Source organism: Podarcis tiliguerta (assembly GCF_965153285.1).
Source record: "Podarcis tiliguerta genome assembly, chromosome: 2".
In the NCBI taxonomy this organism is placed as follows: Eukaryota; Metazoa; Chordata; class Lepidosauria; order Squamata; family Lacertidae; genus Podarcis; species Podarcis tiliguerta.
Genome location: NC_139535.1, coordinates 55,262,459 through 55,284,225, shown reverse-complemented (window position 1 = coordinate 55,284,225; position 21,767 = coordinate 55,262,459). Strand labels below are relative to the sequence as shown.

Sequence of the window (21,767 nt, the reverse complement as noted above, 5' to 3'; positions counted from 1 at the left end):
TAAGTAATGCCACTTGCATTATAGTACCTAAACATATTGTCCCAGGCATTGGCCTAGTATGAGGAGAATACACTGACCTCCCAAAGTGTAACAGTTGGACATGTCTGATCCAGTGCAAGGCTGGGAACATTAATGAGCTTACCTGAATGTGCTGCAAATTCTAGCATATCATACAAACACAGCACAATCAATGGTACTCCCCATGGGTATAGCATGGGAGGCACTGCAAATAATATTGTAGTAGAGAATTCACAAGGGAGGTTGCTGTATTGTAAACATTCTCAAGATTGCCCGTGAAGATGTGTAATTAGTGCTTGCAGTGAGCACTGGGTTAAAAACAAATGTTCAAAGTCTAAAGTAAAATTGACCACATGCACCCATCATTTATGTACAGACTATTACCTGTGATGTCTATCAATCTGTCAGGTAAAAGTTCCCAGGTTCTATATGGACTGCATCAGTCATGAAGAAAACACTCTATTTATGGAAAATATGCTTCTGGTGGTAATTTATAACAGGTAGTTCTCAACAGACAACAACAGCCATCCGAGATAGGCTGGTGGATGGTGGGGTCAGGGGGTTGGCTCCCTCCTGTAGCACAGGTGGGCGAGTACAAAAAATGCACCTCTCTTGGTTCCTTGGCAAAGGAATCTGGATGCTGGTGGGAGTGGGAAAATGAAAAATTGGGAAAGCCAAAGTTGACACGTTTTCCCATCCCTGGAGAGGAGTGTGTGAGGGTATATGGAAGCCAGCCAAGTGTACAAAGGAAAAAATTGTATTAATTGCTCCACCTGCCCCCCACTTATTTGCATTGTGCCCTGGAAGGTTGTCCCAAAGAGGAAAAGGGTTGCTCACCCTCCACACTTACAGCCAGAAAGGTACCAGTGCCTCTGTTCCTTGAGACTCTGGCCCACCTGGAAAGTGTATTAATGCATACAAGTGCTTTCGATTCCAGCTTTGTTGGACTCTGTGACATGAAGGCTAAAGCTCTGAGCCCACGTCCCCCTCCTTCCTGTCATATGTGCTGCAATCATCTTGTCACTTTTCTAGAACATGTCATGCAACTGGAGCAAGAGGCAGGAAGAATGGATCTGCTACTTGTCTGAATTTTTCAAGCTTTGGACAATGATTGTGGGTGGTTCTCTCCTACTTGGCTATGTTTTGTATCTATATATAGTACTTCAGCAAGTACTTAATATTCATGCCTGACATTCCAGCAAATGTTTAGGTTGCAAATTGCATTCCTTTTTAGTACTGCAGCAGCCAAACTTTTCATATTTTATTTTCATAATCTTCCATTCTCTTACTGTTCATTTGATCTGTATCTTTCATGGCGCTTCAAATTATATCCACATTCCCAGTGAACTTCATGCTGGTTGTTGCCTCCAGAGGTACAATACACCAGATGGGGTCTTTCCTCATAATGGGAGATTTGTGCAGTTACTGTTATGCACAATGTTATCAGTTGTGCTGTGATACAAGGCCTATGCAATTTCCAGAGAGGGCTTAGTCTATTGCAACAAAAAGGGACTGTGTTGTAAGGACTATGAAGCTGATTGTCCACATTTACAGGGAGAAAAGACCCAGGGAACCTGTGTGTGTGTGTGAGAGAGAGAGAGAGAGAGAGATGCAACTGTTATTGGGAATCATTGCTGCCTCCAACTGTGGATGTAGAGCATAGCCAATCACGGATAGTGGCCACCGATAGCCTTCTCCTCCTCCCATGAATTTGTCTAATCCTCTTTCAAATCCATCCAAGTTGGTGGCCATCACTGCCTCCTAGGAAGAGCCAGCTCCATACTCTGTGCTGAGAGCCAGTGTGGTGTAGTGGTTAAGAGCGGTAGTCTTGTAATCTGGGGAACCGGGTTCGCGTCTCCGCTCCTCCACATGCAGCTGCTGGGTGACCTTGGGCCAGTCACACTTCTCTGAAGTCTCTCAGCCCCACTCACCTCACAGAGTGTTTGTTGTGGGGGAGGAAGGGAAAGGAGAATGTTAGCAGCTTTGAGACTCCTTAAAGGGAGTGAAAGGCGGGATATCAAATCCAAACTCTTCTTCTCTTCTTCTTCTGCATTAAGTCCATTTATAGCATTCACAAATGAAGTAAATAACAACAACGCTGCTTTGTTAGAGGTTTTTGTCGATTAAGCAGTATATTACTCTCGTTAAAGAAAGAAAATAAAAATGCAAGTCATGGGCATAGCCAGGATTTATGTTAAGGCGGGGCGCAGGACTTTTGTTAGGGGGGCAGAACCGAGCTATATGCGACGCAATTGCTCAGTTAGTTAAGTATTTTTATTTATTTACTCGATTGGGGAGGGGGGCAGCTGCCCTCCCTGCACCACACCGGGTGTTAGGGAAAGGTGACCCGGCCGAGCCCTTGAAGAGGCCAGCCTTTCAGGACGGTACCCACGCCGCGCGCGGTTCTCCGAGGCTGCACGCGAAGGCCGACCCTGGCGCCTGGGAGACTCGGCGGCTCTGCTTTGGACTCTCACGACGCCCAAAAGCCGCAGCAAGGCGGGAGCCTCGGCATTGGCTCCTTCCCGCCCTCTCTGCTTCCATGGAGACAGGAGCAGGAAGTATAAACGAGAAATCCGACTTCATCTCTCTCTCCACAGGCGCCACAGCCGGAGCCTTCGAAGAAACGTCCCCGGGCGCCTCGGTGCGCGCGCTGCGTATTCGGGCAAGTCTCGGGAAGGAGGCGGAGGGTGCCGCGTTGCCGCTGGGTGCTCTTCTTCCCCAGAGACTGCGAAGGAAGCAGCCTGAGAAAAGGGTGGGAAGCTGTGGAGGGAAGCGTCGCCTCTCCCTCATCAGATGGGCGCAGGAAGGGAGCGGAGAGAGAGCGCGCGCCGAGGAAGAGTTGGATGCGTGTGCAGGACTCAACAGACCCTCTTTGCTCTTAGAGGATGACACGAAGCCCCTAGGAGGGCAAGAGTCCTTTAATCAGCAGGTTAGAGGAGAAAAGTTGAGATGGTACAACTTTTCTCACCCAGTCAATAAAAGCTTTCTGCAGGTAAAAGTTCATAGGGCAAGTCTTGGGTTTGCTTGTTTTTTAATGGGTCCAGAGAAGATTCCCTAGGGAAACTATTAGCAAGCCGGCTCATTATACTGAGGCTGCTTCCAGCCTGCTACTTAGCGGCAATTTCAGGTTACACAATCTCTGTCGATTGGGAGGTCCTCGCCAAACAAGCCGACTTCCCCCAAAGACCTTGGAAATCTGCCAGAAGGGTGACCCTGTGTTCTCTGGCCCTAATCTCAGTCATGGCTATGCAAGAGCATCTGAAGGTGAAAGAACGTCATCGCCGCCCCATAACAGCTCTTGGCTACCATTCAGCCCGACGGGAGTGCCTCACAGGCTTTGAAGGTGAGTCCTAGCTAGGGAGGTACATTTTTCCAGTTCTTTGTGAGCATTGCAGCATTAAATTCTACCCAACTTCCATGCCTGCTTTGTACAACATGCCCAAATCTTGGACAGTTACATCACATAATAGACCACCATTTCCATCCCCACAACAAGAGTACAGCCCCAAACACAGTATATCTATCACCTGAACCAAGAGTCTGCTTTCTGTCTCATCTCCATGCTTTCAGCTCATGTCCCCATATGACCTCTGAATTTATGCTTGAGTTCTCATCAGGGAATGCCATGCTAGCACAGTGCCCTCATTCAAAACCCGTCAGGTTTTTCCTTAAGGCATCTCTCCAAATGAGCTGGAGACGTTCCTTCCGAAACGAGCTCCTAGCTAAACAAGCTGTATTGTCACCCTTCTTGCCCTGATAGATGGAGTGATCAAATGGTGGGACGTGGAGAACGGGCGCATGTCCCTCTGCGCCAAGGAGCATGCTGGCCGAGTCACCCACTTCCAGTCCTGGGTGCAGGCACGACTCCTCTTCTCTTCTTCCAATGATGGCTCCGTTCTTGTGTGGGCTGTAGGCGGCACTGTTCTTGACCGCATCCTGGTAAGAACCACACCGTATTACATCCTGGGGTCATGGCAGGCCAAGAATAATGACACAGTTGCTTTTCTGAAGTTTGTAAGTCATTGCATGGAATTGACCAGATATCATAGAACAGGGTTTACAAAACTTGAGTCTCCAGCTGTTTTTGGACTACAATTCCCATCACCCTTGACCACTGGTCCTGCTAGCTAGGGATGATGGGAATTGTAGTCCAAAAACAGCTGGAGCCCCAAGTATGGGAAACCCTGTCAGAGAGTGATTGTGCTAAGCTCTTGCTGCTCAAGGAATTCTGGGGGTTCCTGGGATGCTGCAGCTGCAATTTAGGTAGAGATCTCACTTTCTGCACCTACTAACTGAGGCTTCTGAGGATAAAGGGGAACTTCCCCCAACCAGTATTCCCATAAAGGACTGCAACTCAGGAGCAGAGCACATGCATTGCATACAGGAAGCCCCAGGCTCAATTCCTGGCTTCTCCAGGTAGCGCTGGAAAGGACACCTGTCTGACACCTTGGAAAGCTGCTGCCAGTCAGTGCAGACCTGGAGTGCCTAAGCGATGGCCTTCCAGAACTCCCATCAGCCCCAGCCAAGCCTCAGGAATGATGGGAGTTGTAGTCCAACAACAAATGGAGAGCTGCAGGTTCCCTGTCCCTGGGGTAGAAGGCAGATTCCTAAATATTGTTTGGCTAACTAAACAATCTATGACCTTTTCAGCTGGGGGAGGGGTATTGTTTTTGTTAGTATGCTGTACATTTTTGTGTTTTTATTTTGTAAACCACCCTCAATCTTTGGATGAAGGGCTATATAGAAATGTAATGAATAAATAAAATATTTGAGCCCTTGAAGTGTAATGTTCATTCTGCAAGACAGGCAGTGCTTTCTTCTTGGGGGTACTCAAGGGTTTTCGGTGCCAACACCTTCCCCCCCCCCAACACCAAATGTTAAAAGTGTGGCACTTAATGCAGCAACTTCATGGTGAGTACTGGCACCTTTTATTTCTTTTTAAAAAGCACTGAAAACAGGATTAGATTTTGCTGTCTTCTGGGCCTCGAGTGCCCTGCTGGTCTAACTCCAATAAAATCTATGTAAGACCAGGCCCTTCCAGAGACTCTTGCAGAGTGAGAACTAGGCAGTATTGCCTCCCTGAGTCCCTAGAGCCTATTATTTTGTGCACAGTCTTCCTGCGCTCAAGCCAGTCCCCGCTTTCACCCCCCTCCAGCTAGGCTACCCTATCTTCACCTTGTCCATCAGCCTGGCTCGGCATCTCCTGCTCTGTGGCAGCAAGGGACGCCTGATTGCTTTCCCCTTGGATGAAAGGAGAGAATCGGGCCACGTGGTCCACATGGCCCAGGGCTTTTCCGAGCACACACACACAGACATCGTGTCCTGCATCGCCTGCCTGGACAACCAAATATACACAGCAGGGTAAGTTGGGAGTTGCGGGAGTGAAGAATGGGCTCCGTCTGCAGATGGGTTCAAAGTACAGACCCTCTGTGATACTTACAGCTTTGTGAAATGCTTCTATCATATGACTCACGTCATGCAGAACCTTATCAAACAGGCCCTGCTGGGAGGGAGGGAGATGGCCTCCTGCAAGGTGACAGTAATAATGTGGTTTCTGGATGACTGTGAAGGACAAAGCAGTGAGTCATACACATTTTCCCAAGGAGGGAATCTGCAGCTCTGCTTTGAAACCAAAGCTCCCTCTCTCCCACCACAGGGAGGTTTAAGCCACACCAGCCTCAGAGTCCAGCTTCAGTAGATCCAACAGTCCCTTCCCTTCCCAGGTACGACAAGAAGCTGCTGATCTTTGACACCTATCAGACTCCAGGCAGGAAGGGCCTGACAACCAAGCACTGCATCCCACGTGCCCATCGTGCAGCCATCACTCACCTGCTGCTGGTGCGGCAGCAAGAAACCACGAGGTACAAGCTCAGTGCAAAGGGCAGGCCACCTAGGCCGTGGGATCTGGATAATGGGTTGTGTGTGTGAAGGCCTTTGTCAAGAGGTGCTCTCCTGCTACGTGACCCATGACCGGTCAGCATCTAATTGACTCTCCTTCCCCCCAAACAGGAAGGTACTAGGCAAGAGTAGCCAATTAGGTACTAGCAGCAGCGGACTGAGGGGAGACTTTTGTGCTTGCATGGCAGCTTCCTGGTGCCACAATTCCTATGTAGAACAGGGGTGGGAAACCTCAGAAGCAGGGCCAGGGGTAGACCTCCAGGCCTCTTTGAATGACTCCTGGGACTTGTCCCAGGCCACGCACCTCCATCCACAAGCTGTGCCCTTGACTGATCCTGCTCTGCATCCCCCTCAAGTGCTTTTGCATGGCAAGAATATGCTGTTGAGTCGCGACGATGCCTCTTGTTCGCCTGGATGTGGGCATGCTGTGGGCATGCGTAGAAACCTCTGGCTTTTACTGTAGGAAAGGTAGGAGTCATACCAATGACTCTGCCCATTTTTCCCTCTGACTCTGCCCACTGCTGGCATGAAGCCCCAGGAAGAGAATGTGGCCTCTCACTCGGGCTGAAAAAAGTTCCTCATTCTGGCATAAGGACAGGGAAAGGAGACAAAGCAGGACTCCCTCTTTATTCACTTCAAAAGGGCAAATCCTGCTGCCCAAAGAGATCTGCTGTGGTGTGGATGGAAGCATACAATTGAAGGAACAAGGATGAGCTAAATTCGCTCTCACATACAGAAATTGAGAATCACTGTGCGCTGAATGCACACCTACCACCTTTTATAATGTACTCTGCATAAATTCTCTTCCCTTACAGTCCTTAATTCCTGCCTCCGCCCCCTCTGATTCACGTTTCCTAGGTTATATTTCTTCTCCATTTTTTAAATAAAAAAAAATACTATTTGGGGTTTGCTCCCTCCTCCTTTCCCTCCCCCTCCCTTTGCAGCTTCTTTCCTTTCCTGAGAAGTTAGCATGGTGATGGGGAAAGGAGAAGCGGGAGGAGATGCCTCCTTCTCTGAATGGATTTCTGTGGCAGAGGCTGGGGCTCTAAGTAGCAGATCTAGAGCCAGAGGGCTCTGGAAGGATGACGTTTACCACAAAGAGGAACTGGAAGCCACAGGATGTTACTCGAACCTCTGGCCAGGAGGGAGAGGCTTTGAGTGTGTTCCGCTTGGGGAAGTGTAAAATAAGAACACTTTGCTTAAAGGAAAAAGAAAGGTTATATTTTCTCCTGCTTTCAATGATTCACTAGAAAGGGAGCCTTGGGTTTATATAGAGGGTGTGAAGTCTTTGCTTGGGAAATGCAAGCGCAGCCCTGCTCCTCCACTGCACTGCCAAAATCCTGCTTCCCTGACCCTCCCTCTGGTCTGTGATCTCCTCTGCAGGGTGCTCTCAGGTTCTTTTGACCAAACAGTTGGCATCTGGTCCCAGGATGGGAAGCTCATCCAGCGCCTTGGCCCCTTCACCGGGAACATTACTGGACTCTGCTACGTGGCATCTGTTGGCATCGTCTGGATCACCAGTGGCACAACCCAGCCCACCCTCTATGAGCCTCAGTCTGGGGAAATAGTGAGCGACTTAAGTGTGGCATTTCCATGTACACCTCCGCCTAAAGATCAATGAACTTGTTATTATAAGGAGCCCTCTACTGGTGATGGATTAGCATTGCGTCCGCTTCAACTAGCATAGGGAGGGAGGGCAATACATAGGGAGTGTGTTTTCTTTCCTTTTCTGTCTTTGTGAATTGTGGCCAAGAGGATAAGCCAGCTGACTCTCTCCACATGCGCTACCAGGCTGCGCCAATCAACTCCCACATTTGCCCGCAGTCTTAGTATATTAGGCATGTGCATTAAGACTATATAAGCTAGCATTGTCCAGTTTTTTGTTTTCTTCCAGCAAGGCCACAGTCCTAGTGGAAAACAATTGCTGCCAAGGGTTTGGCCATGCTGTGCAAATGGGGACCGATAAGCCCAGAATCCTGTTGCTCACCCATGTTACACATGAAGCAGGATTTTGTAGGGTGCCTTTTCATGGGCTGTTACTTCATACTGCAGGAGTGAAAGTTGCATGGGGCGTATTCAAGTGTGCCATCCTCAACCCACAGCAGCCTGAAGCAGGGCAGCTCACAAAAGCTTTATCACTTGGTTCTGCAGAATGTGCTAACGTGCCATTTTGTCTGGGACAGATTTCCAGACTTGGAAGTCAATTGAAAGCCTGCCATGCAGCCTAGTGCTCCATGCATGGCATTATTTGGCTTATTGGTGGTTACCAGCAAAAGATGCCTGGGGACCAGTGCCTTGTGAGGGGAGGGTACAATAGTAAGCTTTGCGTGTCAAAAAAAGGCCCCTGGTTCAGTCCCTGGCATCTCCACTTAAAATGACCTAGGTAATGGGAGCAATCAATTCCTGAGACCCGAAGGAGCTGCTGCCACTCAGAGTATTACCGTATTTTTCGCTCTATAAGACGCACCAGACCACAAGACGCACCTAGTTTTTGGAGGAGGAAAACAGGGAAAAAAATATTCTGAATTACAGAAGCCAGAACAGCAAGAGGGATTGCTGCACAGCGAAAGCAGCAATCCCTCTTGCTGTTCTGGCTTCTGGGATAGCTGCGCAGCCTGCATTCGCTCCATAAGACGCACACACATTTCCCCTTACTTTTTAGGAGGAAAAAAGTGAGCCTTATAGAGCAAAAAATACGGTAAATACTGGGCTGGATAGATAGATAAATAGACTGACCTGGAACAACGTACGTAATGTCCCCTGTTCCTATGGGAGCTGTTCTATGGGATGATTTTTCCTTGTAGAATTGCCTGTCCTTAGTTGGCCTCAGCACCTCATATTGATTAGTTTTTATCATATGAAAAATTACCCATGTCAAAAAAAACACTCTTTGATGGAGCACGTTTCTTTTAACAAGCTGCCTTACCTTGACAGATCAGACCCATTTTGCCTGATTAATGACACGATACAGATGACATAAAAACTATACACAGCCGTTTTATATTGAAAAATTACTCTGATCCTCTTCCAAATGTCAGATGGCAGATATACTGAAGATTAAATCCTGTCTCTTCTCATTTCCTTAGCTGTTGTATCCTCCCATTCTCAGGGCCTCTTCCTGAACATGTTTTTCAATTGCTATTTCCATTGGGTGGATGCTTCAAAAGCCATTAGCGCCTCTAACACTGTATTCCTGGATCTGCAAACTCCCCCAAAAACATACTCAAAGATTACATTTCTTTGTAGCTTTCAATACCAGGTCCAACTGCATTTCACAGTTCCCTCCCAAGTTCTGTCATGTGCTCAACAAAGCTCAAAAGTCCACTGAACTGGCACAGCTCTTTTTGATAGGTCTTTGACCCCTAAGTAAAGATGGCTCTTGTGTACCATTCCACATTTATAGGAAGAATAAGGAGAAACAGGTATTAAATGGCCAACCTGTTCTGAATTCTTTGTGCTGATCTGCTTTCAGGTTTCACAGTTCATATCCACATTCCAAGGCCGACAGAAAGATGGGCCTGCTCTTCAGCAGCTTCTCAGCCTGCCAGACTCGAGGCATGTGATAGGTGAGTTCTCCAATAGAGTACAGATGCCCCCCCCCCCAACATCTGCAATACAAGGCCTCACCTGGTCTCTCAGCCGCCAATGTTAGATTCAGCATCTCTTCTTATCTGTAGCCCATGTCCTTTCATGCAGTTAGGAGAAAATAGCTTTAGTGGAAGATACTAGAACAGTATGGCACCCAGTGGTGAAAGCGTTGAATTGGCATTGGAGATAACCAGGTTCATTCCACCCCTCAGCCACAAAGCTTGCTGGGCCTCCTTGGCCAATCACCCTCTCCCAGTTTAGCTTATGCCACTGGATTGTTGTGAGGAAAACATGGGGTGAGTAAACTAGGTCTTTTGCCCTGAACTCCTTGAAAGAAAGGCATGATATAAAAGTAGTAAAAATTGATTAATTAGTACAAAAAAAGGGCTTTCGTCACAGAACCAGGTGGTGACCTTGGTAGGCTCGTGTGCTTATTGCATTCAGACCCAGCGTGGGTATAGCACGTGGGAGAGACTAAATGTACCCATGGGCATCTGGTTAATTGTTGTGGGAACAGGTTTTTTTGCCTGATCCAGCAGGCTCTTCTTATGCTCCTGTTGGTTTCCACCACAGGTCCCAGATTTATATCCAGAGATTCCGGTTTCATGCAAACAGGTGTTGTGAGATCTATGCATGCTTTTCTAATTTAACACAAGGCAATTTCCCACTCAGCTTCTTCAGAGATATTATAAGGCTCAGTGGATGGTAAGAGCTTTTTAGAGTAACCCAAGTAATTTTAAGAAACGCAGAACTTTCCCTTCTTCCAGGCACAGCAAAGCCACAGCAAATACTCGTCTGGCGCTACAGCGAGTTGGGATGCCTGACAGTGCTGCCTTGCAAACACCCCCTAGAATGCCTAGCTTATGGTAAGCAGCCATATATATATATATATCTAACTTCAACAGCTCCAGCCCCAGATGCACAAGCTCCGTCAGGTGAGGTTCAAAGCTAGAAGAGCCTTATCTGGCTGGGACAAGAGCCGGGGTTGAGTTTTATGTGTCCAGCAATAAAACCTTTGTCTGGTTTTCTGAAGCCCCTACTGCCCCTGCTTGAACTTCTGAATGTATCTCCACCAGCCAAAAAGGAGCCCGTTTTGCTCTTCAGTGGGGACAGCAGTGGGATGCTACAGAAGTGGGAGAAGAGCTACATCTCTCCCTTCATCTACAGGTAAGGTTTCATCCCCACAGACCAAGAAGAGATGCCAGTCCCTGGTGTGTGACATGGGTTGGGGAAGCCCCTATTGCAAGGTACAGCAGTGAGCAGAGGCTGGCCTAAGAGCAGCAGATTTCTGTTGGTAAGGAGAAGAAGCACAGCCCCTGCCAGAGGAGACTCTGTAGTGTAGCAGGTCTGTGCTATTTGGTGTCCAGATAGAAGCTATCTACTGGTTTCCAGAATAATAGAGGAGCTTAACTGCTAAATGTGTTACCCTTGGTCATTAGCTGCCATTGGCCTAGAACACAAGCCCCTGGAAGAGACGTGGTTGGAGGAATGCTGTGATCTGGGAGGAGTCTCCCTTGCCATCTCTCACTAAGTCAGGGGGGTGTTGGACTACAACTCCCATCATCCCTGTCAATCAGCCACCCTGGCTGGGACTGATGGGACTTAAGAGTCCAGCAACATCAGGAGGGTCGCAAATTTCCCATCTCTGTGGTGGAGTTTCAAAAAGTTGTTCTTCTCCAGCATCTGGCTCTAACCGTGTCATGGTTAGTAGTGCTGTACAAAGATGAGATGCTTGCGGACAAGCAGACACTTGCTCATCCTAGTCCCTCGTGCTCCCTGCCCTCTGCAGCTGCCCATTCTCCGCCTGCTCCAGTCCTGCAGCCATGCAGCCATCTGCCCCTCATGCCGTTGTGAGCTCCCAGCCTTCTCACCCATCCTCAGCCACAACCCTGTCCACAGCCACAGGTCTACACTCCCCCCCCCCCACATCCTGTGTGTCTCTGTTTCTTTCAGCAGGGAGTCCTTCCACCTAAGTGAAGCCCAACTGGAAAGAAGAGGCCCCTTGGCACAGCAGAGGGAGGAGGATGGCAAGGAGAAGCCACAACCTCGTCCAGATTCCCCTCGAAAGCCAGGAAAGACCTCCGCTGGGCAGCAGAGTGGCTACACCAGGTTCCGAAGTGCAGCGAAAGACACGCGAAAAGGAAGCATAGGTTTCACTAGGTATCTGTCATTGTGCTCTGCCCAAGAGTATGTGCTACTGTAGCAGAGAGGCAACAGCATAATTTGTCTTGAAGAGACCGAGGGACTGCCCTTTCTTCCTTGGGGATCAGGCAGACCTTCACCATTTGCTTTGCAGCAGGACTGGACAACCTGTGATGCTCCAGATATTGTTGGAGCCATGCTCCCATCATCCCTTGCTAGTATGACTAATGGTCAGGGATGATGGTCACCAAGCTGGCCAGAACAGGGCATGATTTAATTTTGGAGAGAGAGTTGGCTTCTGTAATGTTGGCTGTGATGAAAGGTAGTTGCTGCCTTGCTAATGAAGCCCTGGGCCTTTGCCAGGGCTCTCTTTGCTGAAGAGTTGAATATCCTGGTGGTGTCGGCAGCTGACGGGAACATTTATCTCTGGGAGTTTGAGAGCTTCATCCCGGTGAGTGCAAACCTCTGTCCTAGCCTCTGCTTCTTGGATGGAAGACAGAAGACATGTGCTTGCAGGTAAGCCACAGGAAGTGAATGGCCTCTGTCCTCCAAGATAAGAAAGATAAACCAGCCAGCCACATTTATTTAGCCGAGCCAACTAGGAGCCGCATGGCAGCACAGGTTTTGGCTCAGAAAATTCCCTTGGATTACAAACAAAAAAGAAGTGTGTGACATTTCTCCTAGAGAAAGGTTCCCTTATGGTTTGCTATTTTCATCCCATGCTGTAGCAATGCCCACCTGTGTTGGATCAAAATTCTGAAACATTGGCATCAAGCTGTGTTCAAGATGAGAAGACCCAGGGCACTTCAAGCAGTTGTGTAGCAGGTGAAGAAAGTGGTTTGGAGTAATCTCAGAGGGGAAAGAAAAAGAGATGATGCTTCAAAGGTGCACAAAAGTAAACATTGAATGTCCCAATGCGCTTTGAATGTACCCTTCCACAAGTACACTTCACAGCCCAATCCTAACCATACCTAGTAAGTTCTATTAAATTCAGTGGGGCTTATTCCCAAGTAAGTGGGGTGAGGATTGCAAGCTTAGATGGAAAACTTCGTGTGGCAGGGCTAGATCAAGGGTAGTCTGAGACAAGCCAGTAGTTAGGTCTGAAGAGTAAGCCAGAACTAAATGAAAACTTGTGAGTCAGAGTCTAGGAGGAAGATCAGGAGTGCCAAGCGAGTCAGGGCCAAAGACCAGCCAAGGCTGCAGGAACCCACCAGAGCTCAGGAAGACTTTGTTGCTCAAGCAAGCCGCAACTGGACCAGGAAGCCCCCTTACACTCTTTGCTGTCTAGGAGGCTCCAATAGTCAGCCTAAGTGGGTGGAGTCATTCATTGAGAAGCTACCACCTGGAGTCAGTACACAAGGCAGCTGTCCTGGCAGGCCTATACCGTGGTCCATGACCAAATGAACCAGAGCACTGTATAGGACACTGGGGTCATCCTCACTTCCACTTGCTCTGCCACTCCCCCCTCCCCCCCAGAAAACCAAAGGTTTAGCGCTGAATCAGAACAAACGGCAATCAGGTTTTTTGTGGATTGTCATTTGTTCCAATTTTCCAGGGGTTTTCCAGGGGAAAGCAACAGGGTACAGGCAAAATCATTTGAACTCATGCCTAGAATTCACTGAACAAGTGGAAAACCACTGAGACCTGTGCTTTCTGGACACAGGGCAAACAAAAAAGTGGCTGAGTCCACTTGTTTTACACCTCGGCGTCCCTGATGAAATCTCCCTTCAAACCATGCTGGGGCACTGAATGTTTTTCTAGTTTATTTCATCTAGTTTCTCTAGTTTTCATTTGGTACTGGTGCCTCCCCTCCTTTCTTCCTCTTGGAGTAGGGTCAAGCTGGGGATAAAAAGCACCGCAGGCTCATTTTTTGGGAAGCCACCTCCTGAGTGTGTAAGAGATTCTGGTCCCTGTTTTTTTCCTCTTCTCCATCCTGCTACTGCCTCTCTCATGCCAGTACTGCCTTAAATAGGTTTCACCTGCAGAACGGTGCTGTGCGGGCACACGGGCATGGTGACGGCACTTGCTGTGGCAGCCGGCGATGCTGGACTGTACTTCCCCTACCTGGTGAGTGAACCGTAAAATGGACTTGGATGGCATTGTGTGAGACAGCCCAGTCTCTGTTGATGGGCAGCAGGGAGAGAGTGGAAGAGAGTGAGATGCTGTAGGAAGACCCTGCATGGCACATATAGGGAGGAGAGGGGATGTGGGTGAGTGCCAGTGCCAGAGAGAGAGAGAACACACACTGCAAGGAGGGGCAGCATTGCAAAGCAAGACTTCACCTTGGTGTATTTCATTGTAGCTCAGTGGAGGATGGGATGGAAAGCTGTGTCTTTGGGACCTGCACAACCACTCTTTGCAAAATGCCTTTTCCAGTCTACCTGAGGACAACGGGCCCATCCTGGATATGGCCTACTCCCCAAAGAGGTGGGTGATTCTGTCTGCCTGCTTATTTGAAAGGTGGGGAAGCCACGGAATGTTCTCAAACAGCACTTTGAGGCCTCCCAAGCAGGAGAGATGTATTGCTGAAAAGTGGGGGTGGGGGACAACAGTAATAGAAAGGATGAAGCCACTCCTGCAGGAACCTAATCTTTGGGCCCAGGGCCGCTAATTCGATTTTGCCATGTCTTTTGCCATCCCCGCATCCACAGCCCACACCCTCCTGGACCGGGCAGGAGGGAATTTGCTTTCTCTTCTAGCACTGGCAGAGTTTTTATCTGTGCTTTCAATCCTCACTGTGCTGATCTGGTGCTCCTGGCTGAGCTCTGTGGGCACAAAGCCGCTGTCGTAGCCTTGGTCTGGCACCCACTAGAGGACAAGTGGGTTAGCGGTGCTGAAGATGGCTCCATTCGGCTCTGGGTAAGCCCTTAATCAGGTGGTGACTTTCCTACGTTATGTATATTCACTAGCAAGGAGGTAGGAAACCTTAGGGCTAGTTGCTGAAGAGCTTGGTTGAATTTCTGGACCAGTAAGTTTTTGGGGGAGTTATACGGATCAGGCAGAAATATTTTCTGGGAATGACCAGAGAGTCTTCCTTCAGCAGCAGGGATGATAGGATTTTTCTTTTTAATGGTTCACACAGAGCGAAGATGGTGGATGCTGTGTGCAGAACCTGAGAGCCTCCAGAGGGATCACTTGCCTCTGCATCGACCAGGTCAATGGCTGCATTCTTGCAGGGGTCCATGATACCATCAGGTAGCCCCTGCATAAGGAGGCTGGTGGTGGAAAGGAAAGGGATGAGAGGCAGCACATCTTTGAACAGGCTGATGGCTCTGCCTTTTTCTCCCTGCAGGGTTTATGATCCAAATTCTGGAGTGCAGGTGCAAAGTTACACAGGGCACCAAGATTCCGTCAAGGGACTCATCCATGTCCCAGAAATGGAGCAGGTAGGAGAGACAGGGACCAACCACTAGGGGGGAAAGTCAAGAAAGCTGGGGGCTGGGAGTTTCCCCACTCTTAGGTCTAAGTCATGAATGGACCAGCACAAAGCAATGCATATACTATGATGGTGCATATTGGAGCCATGTTCCTAATCTGTATCTATCAGCATCCTGTTCAGAGAGCCAGCTGCATATTGATGACATTTAGTGAGGTCATGCCCACTTTTGAGCTGGGCAGCACTACCAAAAGATTGTCCCCATGCTGTATTCTTGTTGTTTAAATAGGGTATTATATTGCACTTCCAGTCCTCCTACAAACAAACTAGTACTTCATGGAGAGGGGGAATTGTATCCTTTTTTTATTTTAGAATTCAAAGCAGTTTACAAGACGTTTACCTATCATAGCACAGCCAAGGGGTGGACTGAAGAAATAATTATCAGTTTTCTGTTTCTGTCTGACTTCTCTAACAGTGGCTGACAATAAGCTGAATCCTACTGAGGGAGCAAACATGGCTGCCCCCCTCTAGCTTGTATCTAGGCCAGCAATAGCCATCCTTTGTGGGGCAGGCAAGGGCAACCTCTACAAGCTAAGAATATGCCTCAGAAGTTGCTACAGGATTCTGTCGTGTATTCTCTGTTCACATGGGAAGCACTCAGATCCTGCTTGTGGATTTCCCACGGGCACCTGCTTGACAGCTGTGAGAACAGAATGCTGGATGAGATGGGCCTTTGGTCTGGTCCAGCAGGCCCTGTTCTTAAGCTGAACATGGGAAGTCAGATGTGCACACAGTGAGTTGGCTCACTGCTTAAGCCATGAATGTGCCTCTCAGAGTCCTGAGGATATTGCTGAGGATTCTGGGGCGCAGACTTGATTTGTGCACAGCCAGCCATGCCAGAAGCAGAATACACATGTGGCTTATAGTGTTGCTCCTTAAATCATGCTGGGTGTCTGACCAAATGTCACTAGGGTCTTTGGCCAACTAACTTTTTTTTAGCATACTCTTTTTAAAAAAAGCAGCTTCCTTACTGATTGCTTTAATGCAAATCTGTCAGTTGTGGAGAAGTACACCCACACACCCACATGCATATCAGGAAGGTGCAATGTGGCAGGAGGAAATCCTGTTCTGATATCCTAGCTTGGCTTGCACTGATAGCGGATCCCAGGCTGGTGCCGCCCACTCTAATCTGCTATGCAGTTGGATGGGAGACCAATGCAGTCTGAAGACCCACATGAGTGAGGACTATCGGTGACCGATGCACTGCATGGAGACACTGAATCCAGCCCCATAGAGGGTGCTGACGCTGTTGCACCCTGACGTGTTCTTCTCTCTGCTTCCCTGCAGTATGTGTCGGTCTCTCTAGATGGCACAGTGTGCATGTGGAAGGCCTATCGCCCAGGGGAGCAGCTCGAGGCCCAGGTCAGGTGGTGACTTCAGTCTCCTGCTGGGTGCTACCCAAGACCTAGACTCTGAGACTCTCACCTTCCATTTTAACAAAGAGCACATTTCCATCCTTTGCGGTTGTGCAGGAAAGCTTCAAAAGACATCAGACGTGTGTTCAGCATGCTCAGAAGCTAGTGAAACAGCTAGGTGGGGCTTCCAGTGGTCAAGGGTGAGGCTTCTGTGCTCTGCTGCTTCCTGTCCCCTCCCCATAGTCCTTGCTTCTATGTCTCTCTTTCCTCCCCTTTTACTGCCGTCACAGTCCCTGCAAGCATATTCTGTGAAATGACATTTGCAATGAGAATAACTTGTGCCGACCAAGAACATACAAGCTAATGTGGATAATTAACTGAGATCTTTTCTTTGGTGCTGTCTTCTGCCCATGCCCATGTCCTGCTGTACTTAAATTAGATTTGAGCTTACACATTCAAGGCAGAATGCAAGAACTTCAAAAGGCCAGGCACAGCCGGTGATTAGGTGCCCCCAGCCAGCCTGAAATGTGGCAGGAAGCTTTCATGTCAATGAGTCATCTCTGTATAAGCAATTTGCACTCATATTCTAAGAAATAATGCAGCCTAGCCAGGAAAGGTTAAAAAATTAAAAACAGCAGTAAACGCTGATGCATATTGATTGAAATTCTTTTCCGGACACATGATCAAAGTTGTTAGTGCAGTAAACATGCAGCTGTTAGCCACTGGCTAGGCCGGGGTAGGCAACCTAAGGCCCGGGGGCCGGATGCAGCCCAATCGCCTGCGGACGGTCTGGAAATCAGCATGTTTTTACCTGAGTAGAATGTGTCCTTTTATTTAAAATGCATCTCTGGGTTATTTGTGGGGCCTGCCTGGTGTTTTTACCTGAATAGAATGTGTGCTTTTATTTAAAATGCATATCTGGGTTATTTGTGGGGCATAGGAATTCGTTCATTTTTTCTTCAAAATATAGTCCGGCCCACCACATGGTCTGAGGGACGGTGGACCGGCCCATGGCTGAAGAAGGTTGCTGACCCCTAGGCTAGGCAGAGCCCAGACATCTTCGCTCCAGGATGTGCTTCAGTTGCAGCAATACCACATTCCCCGTTCTGTACATGCCGTGCTATGAATCTGAGAAAATTTATTTTGTCTCCCAGATAGCACATGCACTACTATTGCGATTATTGCTGTAATGTGATTATATAAGTGTTAGGGGCACCTACTTACTGGCAATGAGAATGGTGATGAGCAATTATAACTCCCACACTGCTTCTGTCTGAACAATTGTGTGGCTTTCCTCTTAATTTTGTTACATATCTATTTGCAAACATTCGCCTAGCATGTAGAACAGGCTTCCTCAACCTCGGCCCTCCAGATGTTTTTGGCCTACAACTCCCATGATCCCTAGCTAGCAGGACCAGTGGTCAGGGATGATGGGAATTATAGTCTCAAAACATCTGGAGGGCCGAGATTGAGGAAGCCTGATGTAGAACACAGAAACCTGCTTCATGCTGTGTCAGACCATTTGCCTATCTAGCACTGCACACAGACAACAGCTTTCCAGGGTCTTATATTGGGGTCTTTCCCAGCCATATGTGGAGATGCAAGGGATTCAACCTGGGACCCTCTGCATGCAGAGAAGATGCCTTGCCATGGAGCTACAGCCACATCCCACTGTGAGTGACACAGGTGCTGCTATTGATGCTTGTTATGAGGAACTGAACGCACCAGTTAGGCTGCTTATAAAGTTTGATAACCAGAGCTAAAAGCTCTAGGACAATGGAGTCAAATTCTCTCTGTGAAGCCTATTTTTGTTCCCTCTTGGTTGCTAGGCAGTGGTGTAAGAAGAAAAACAATCTATTATGCCAGAATGCCATCCTGTGTGCGCCTGGGTTTGCCAAGCTGGCATTCAGAGGCACACAGGCCAAAGCAGCAAGTGTTTTTCCCCTGACATCAGCTCTGCTGTCCAGTTGTATTAATATCAGCATATACTTGTTTTGGGAACCACATGCCACTTTTGAGAGCTACGTTGTGGCTTTCGGTGCTATTTCCTTATCAGGGATTTTTCCATTTTTACTATTTTGAGAACAGAGCTGATTGCAGAGTAACCAAGAAACATCATGTGCCCATGGTAACCAACTGGTCAAGCAATGCTGACCACCAGTCTCAGGATGATGCTTGCAATGAGAGTATCCATCTACACTGCTAATGGATGCAATCTCTGTTAACTGTGTTAGTGCTGAATTCCCTTGTATTGCCCCTCAAAGATTCATAAAAAGGGGGTTCTGTATTTCTTGCCCAGTTGTTCTGCATGTGACTCTACCTGGACAGTGCTACAGCTGTACAATAAACTTACTCTTCTCTTTTCGCTACTCATGAAATGTACACTCTCTTGTTGCTGCGACAGATCCAAACTTCTGGGGTTTGGAAGCAGGTAACTGAGACCATCAAGTGACTTGCAAACTTTAGGGACTCCTGATGCTGTGCAGAAGGGGTACTCCACTCCAAAAGCTTGTGCTGCTGCCTATGTCGCCTGATCCCTTTGCCCTGCCAATTTAATACTATTTCTTGCCCCCCCATCCTCTTTTAACTTTTCTAGTAGTAAATATTCTTTGAGTAAGTAGAGCAGGGATGGGGAACATGTTACCCTCCAAATGCTATTGGACTACAACTCCCATCATCTCTGGCTGGGGCTGATAAGGGTTGGGTCCAAACACAGGTCCTCAGCCCTGTTGCAGAGCATGCCTTTTCTTCACTAAGCATCTGCCACCCGTCCTCACATATGCTGAGCAAAGGTTTCTCACCAGAGTCAGCCCCACAGTACTCTAACCTTCTGACAGTACCAGTTTAGACAAGGTATTTGTCACAGGGTTTGACCTTGTGTGGCTCTTGGGGTGTCATTGCTGGCACATAGTGGGTGGAGCAGCTAGGGAGCATGGAGAGGGGCTTTAACCCTCAGCCCTCACCATCCATCACTCTGGTCAGCATCCTGTAAATCCATCCCTGCTTCTTTACAATGGAAGGAAATCTCTTATGGGCACTGGTGAGAGCTTTCCTCTCAATGTGCGTGGCTGGTGCTGGGAAAGGGGGAATTTGGATCAGGATCATAGTATGAGCAAAGGGTGCTTCCTGAGACAACATCCCCCTTTGCACCTATTTCCTTCTTTTAAAAAATCAGCCACACAAGTCCAAATGTACTATCTAGATTAGCCCTAGCCTGGAGGCTATGGAAGCATGCATCGCTGAGGCCACTCTATATCAGCCAAGGCTGCTTAACCAGCTTAAGCCGGTAAAAAAAAGTGCTCTGTGCCACAGAGGAAGCTTGTGCCACTGGTGACAAAATACTGTTCAAGAAGCACCCTGAAACCATAAACTTGTTCCTCCAGAGGGAATGCAACCCCATCAAAAGTGGGATGAATGCCACTCCCCTTGGCAGACAAGCCACTCACCAAGAGTGACTCGGGTCTCATCTGCATTGAGCCTCAGTTTCTTGGCCCACATCCAGTCCATGACTGTGCTGAAGAAGCACTTGTTCAGCACTTCCTCAAAGCAGATGGAATTAGATGAATTGGGCTTCCTGCCTCACCTGTCAAAGAGAACTGGAGCTGAGGGTTATCTGCTTATTGATGACTCCGGGTGGCCAATCTCTGGATGACGTCACTCAGTCGTTTCATGTAGATGTTGAAAAGCACAAGGAACAAGACTGAAACCCATAGCACAAATGCTCAAGCACTACATTCTGACATAAGCTATCCAGGTAGCAGTGGAATCATTGTAAAATTGTGCCTCTAATTCTCAGTCCAGACAGTCTGTCCAGACTGAGAGGTCAAGAAGAATAAACAAGGCAGCACTCCTCCTTTCTCCTGGCATAAGTCATCCATCAGGGTGACTGAAGTAGATCTGGAAAATCAGTTGGCACCAGGTCTGTCTTGAAACTTTTTCTTAAAGAACAATGCCAAGTAGCCATTGCATCCCATTAAGCAATGGGATTTCAGACTCCCTGTCGGTTAGAATACTCCTACAATGGGCCTACAAGTTCAGAGAGCCCAGTAAATCTATTCAAATGAAAGCTGGATCAAATTGCCTTTCGTGCAATTACATGAATTCAGAGATGCATGGAGGGTGGTTGGCTGTGGAAGGCAGGAACATAAAGTACGTGTGACAAAAAAATTATTTTGAGGAAAAAGTGGAATGCCTTACATTTTCTTCTGGTGGGCCTAGTGTAAATTTCCTGTTTTACAAATTAAAATACTCATTTAAGGTAAAGGTACCCCTGCCCGTACGGGCCAGTCGTGTCCGACTCTAGGGTTGTGTGCCCATCTCACTTAAGAGGCCGGGGGACAGCGCTGTCCGGAGACACTTCCGGGTCACGTGGCCAGCGTGACGAAGCTGCTCTGGCGAGCCAGCACCAGCGCAGCACACGGAAACGCCATTTACCTTCCCGCTATAAAGCGGTAGCTATTTATCTACTTGCACTTAAGAGTGCTTTCGAACTGCTAGGTGGGCAGGAGCTGGGACCGAACGATGGGAGCTCACCCCGCCACGGGGATTCGAACCGCCGACCATACGATCGGCAAGTCCTAGGCACTGAGGTTTTACCTACAGCTCCACCCGCGTCCCGAAAATACTCATTTAAGCATCCTTAAAATATCAGTGACTTCCCTTCTCTTTCCATGGTTCATTTTGCATATCATAAATCCCTGCATTTACAAAAACTAAACCATTCAGTATTCCATTATTACATCCATCAAAACTTATTTATACTGTTGAATTTATCTTAATGCTGCCAACATTTTCAAGTGTATACAATTTACCCCCACGTACAGTTCAATAAACATTTTCCAATCTTCTCTAAACGTATGTTCTTGTTTTCTCATTGTATTTGTTAAGTCTGCAAGCTGTGCATATTCTGTCAGCTTAAGTTCCCATTCTTCTTTAGTTGGGACCTTGCTCGTTTTCCATTTTTGAGCTAACAAAACACAGGCTGCAGCAAGAGTGGTTTTTTCAAGCAAGACGAGGAAAGGGCTGCAGGAAATCCTATATAGTAATTGAACCAAGGGTGCATATTGTTGTTGTTTAGTCGTGTCTGACTCTTCGTGACCCCATGGACCATAGCACGCCAGGCACTTCTGTCTTCCAGTGCCTCCCGCAGTTTGGTCAAACTCATGCTGGTAGCTTCGAGAACACTATCCAACCAAGGGTGCATATACACCATACATTTAAAGCACACAGCTTCCTCCAAAGAATCATGGGAACCGTAGTTTGTTCCTCACAGAGCTTCAATTCCCAACACCCTTATCAAACTACAGTTCCCAAGATTCTTTAGGGGATTC

At 48.0% G+C, this 21,767-nt stretch overlaps 2 protein-coding genes across 4 annotated transcripts; both read left to right on the top strand.

The window, feature by feature from the left end:
* Nucleotides 1-2,383: 2,383 nt before the first annotated feature.
* On the top strand, nucleotides 2,384-12,174 carry LOC310672744 (uncharacterized protein). 2 transcript variants are annotated; one of them, XM_083430392.1, is made up of 10 exons: nucleotides 2,385-3,361; nucleotides 3,779-3,957; nucleotides 5,174-5,379; nucleotides 5,742-5,879; nucleotides 7,300-7,483; nucleotides 9,389-9,482; nucleotides 10,272-10,370; nucleotides 10,581-10,671; nucleotides 11,458-11,664; nucleotides 12,010-12,174. In XM_083430392.1, exons 1-10 carry the CDS (start codon nucleotides 3,259-3,261, stop codon nucleotides 12,164-12,166), a joined length of 1,458 nt encoding a protein of 485 aa, XP_083286518.1. In that variant the 5' UTR covers nucleotides 2,385-3,258; the 3' UTR covers nucleotides 12,167-12,174. The 2 variants fall into 2 exon arrangements, with proteins under 2 accessions (XP_083286519.1, XP_083286518.1); XM_083430393.1 differs by lacking the exon at nucleotides 5,742-5,879 and having other exon boundaries at nucleotides 2,384-3,361.
* Nucleotides 12,175-12,440: 266 nt separating this feature from the next.
* LOC310672745 (cilia- and flagella-associated protein 52-like) lies at nucleotides 12,441-18,806 on the top strand. 2 transcript variants are annotated; one of them, XM_083430395.1, is made up of 8 exons: nucleotides 12,441-12,471; nucleotides 13,619-13,713; nucleotides 13,949-14,073; nucleotides 14,322-14,505; nucleotides 14,729-14,841; nucleotides 14,939-15,032; nucleotides 16,370-16,444; nucleotides 17,408-18,806. In XM_083430395.1, exons 2-8 carry the CDS (start codon nucleotides 13,657-13,659, stop codon nucleotides 17,453-17,455), a joined length of 696 nt encoding a protein of 231 aa, XP_083286521.1. In that variant the 5' UTR covers nucleotides 12,441-12,471; nucleotides 13,619-13,656; the 3' UTR covers nucleotides 17,456-18,806. The 2 variants fall into 2 exon arrangements, with proteins under 2 accessions (XP_083286521.1, XP_083286520.1); XM_083430394.1 differs by lacking the exon at nucleotides 12,441-12,471 and adding an exon at nucleotides 12,509-12,620 and having other exon boundaries at nucleotides 14,346-14,505.
* The last annotated feature ends 2,961 nt before the right edge of the window (nucleotides 18,807-21,767 follow it).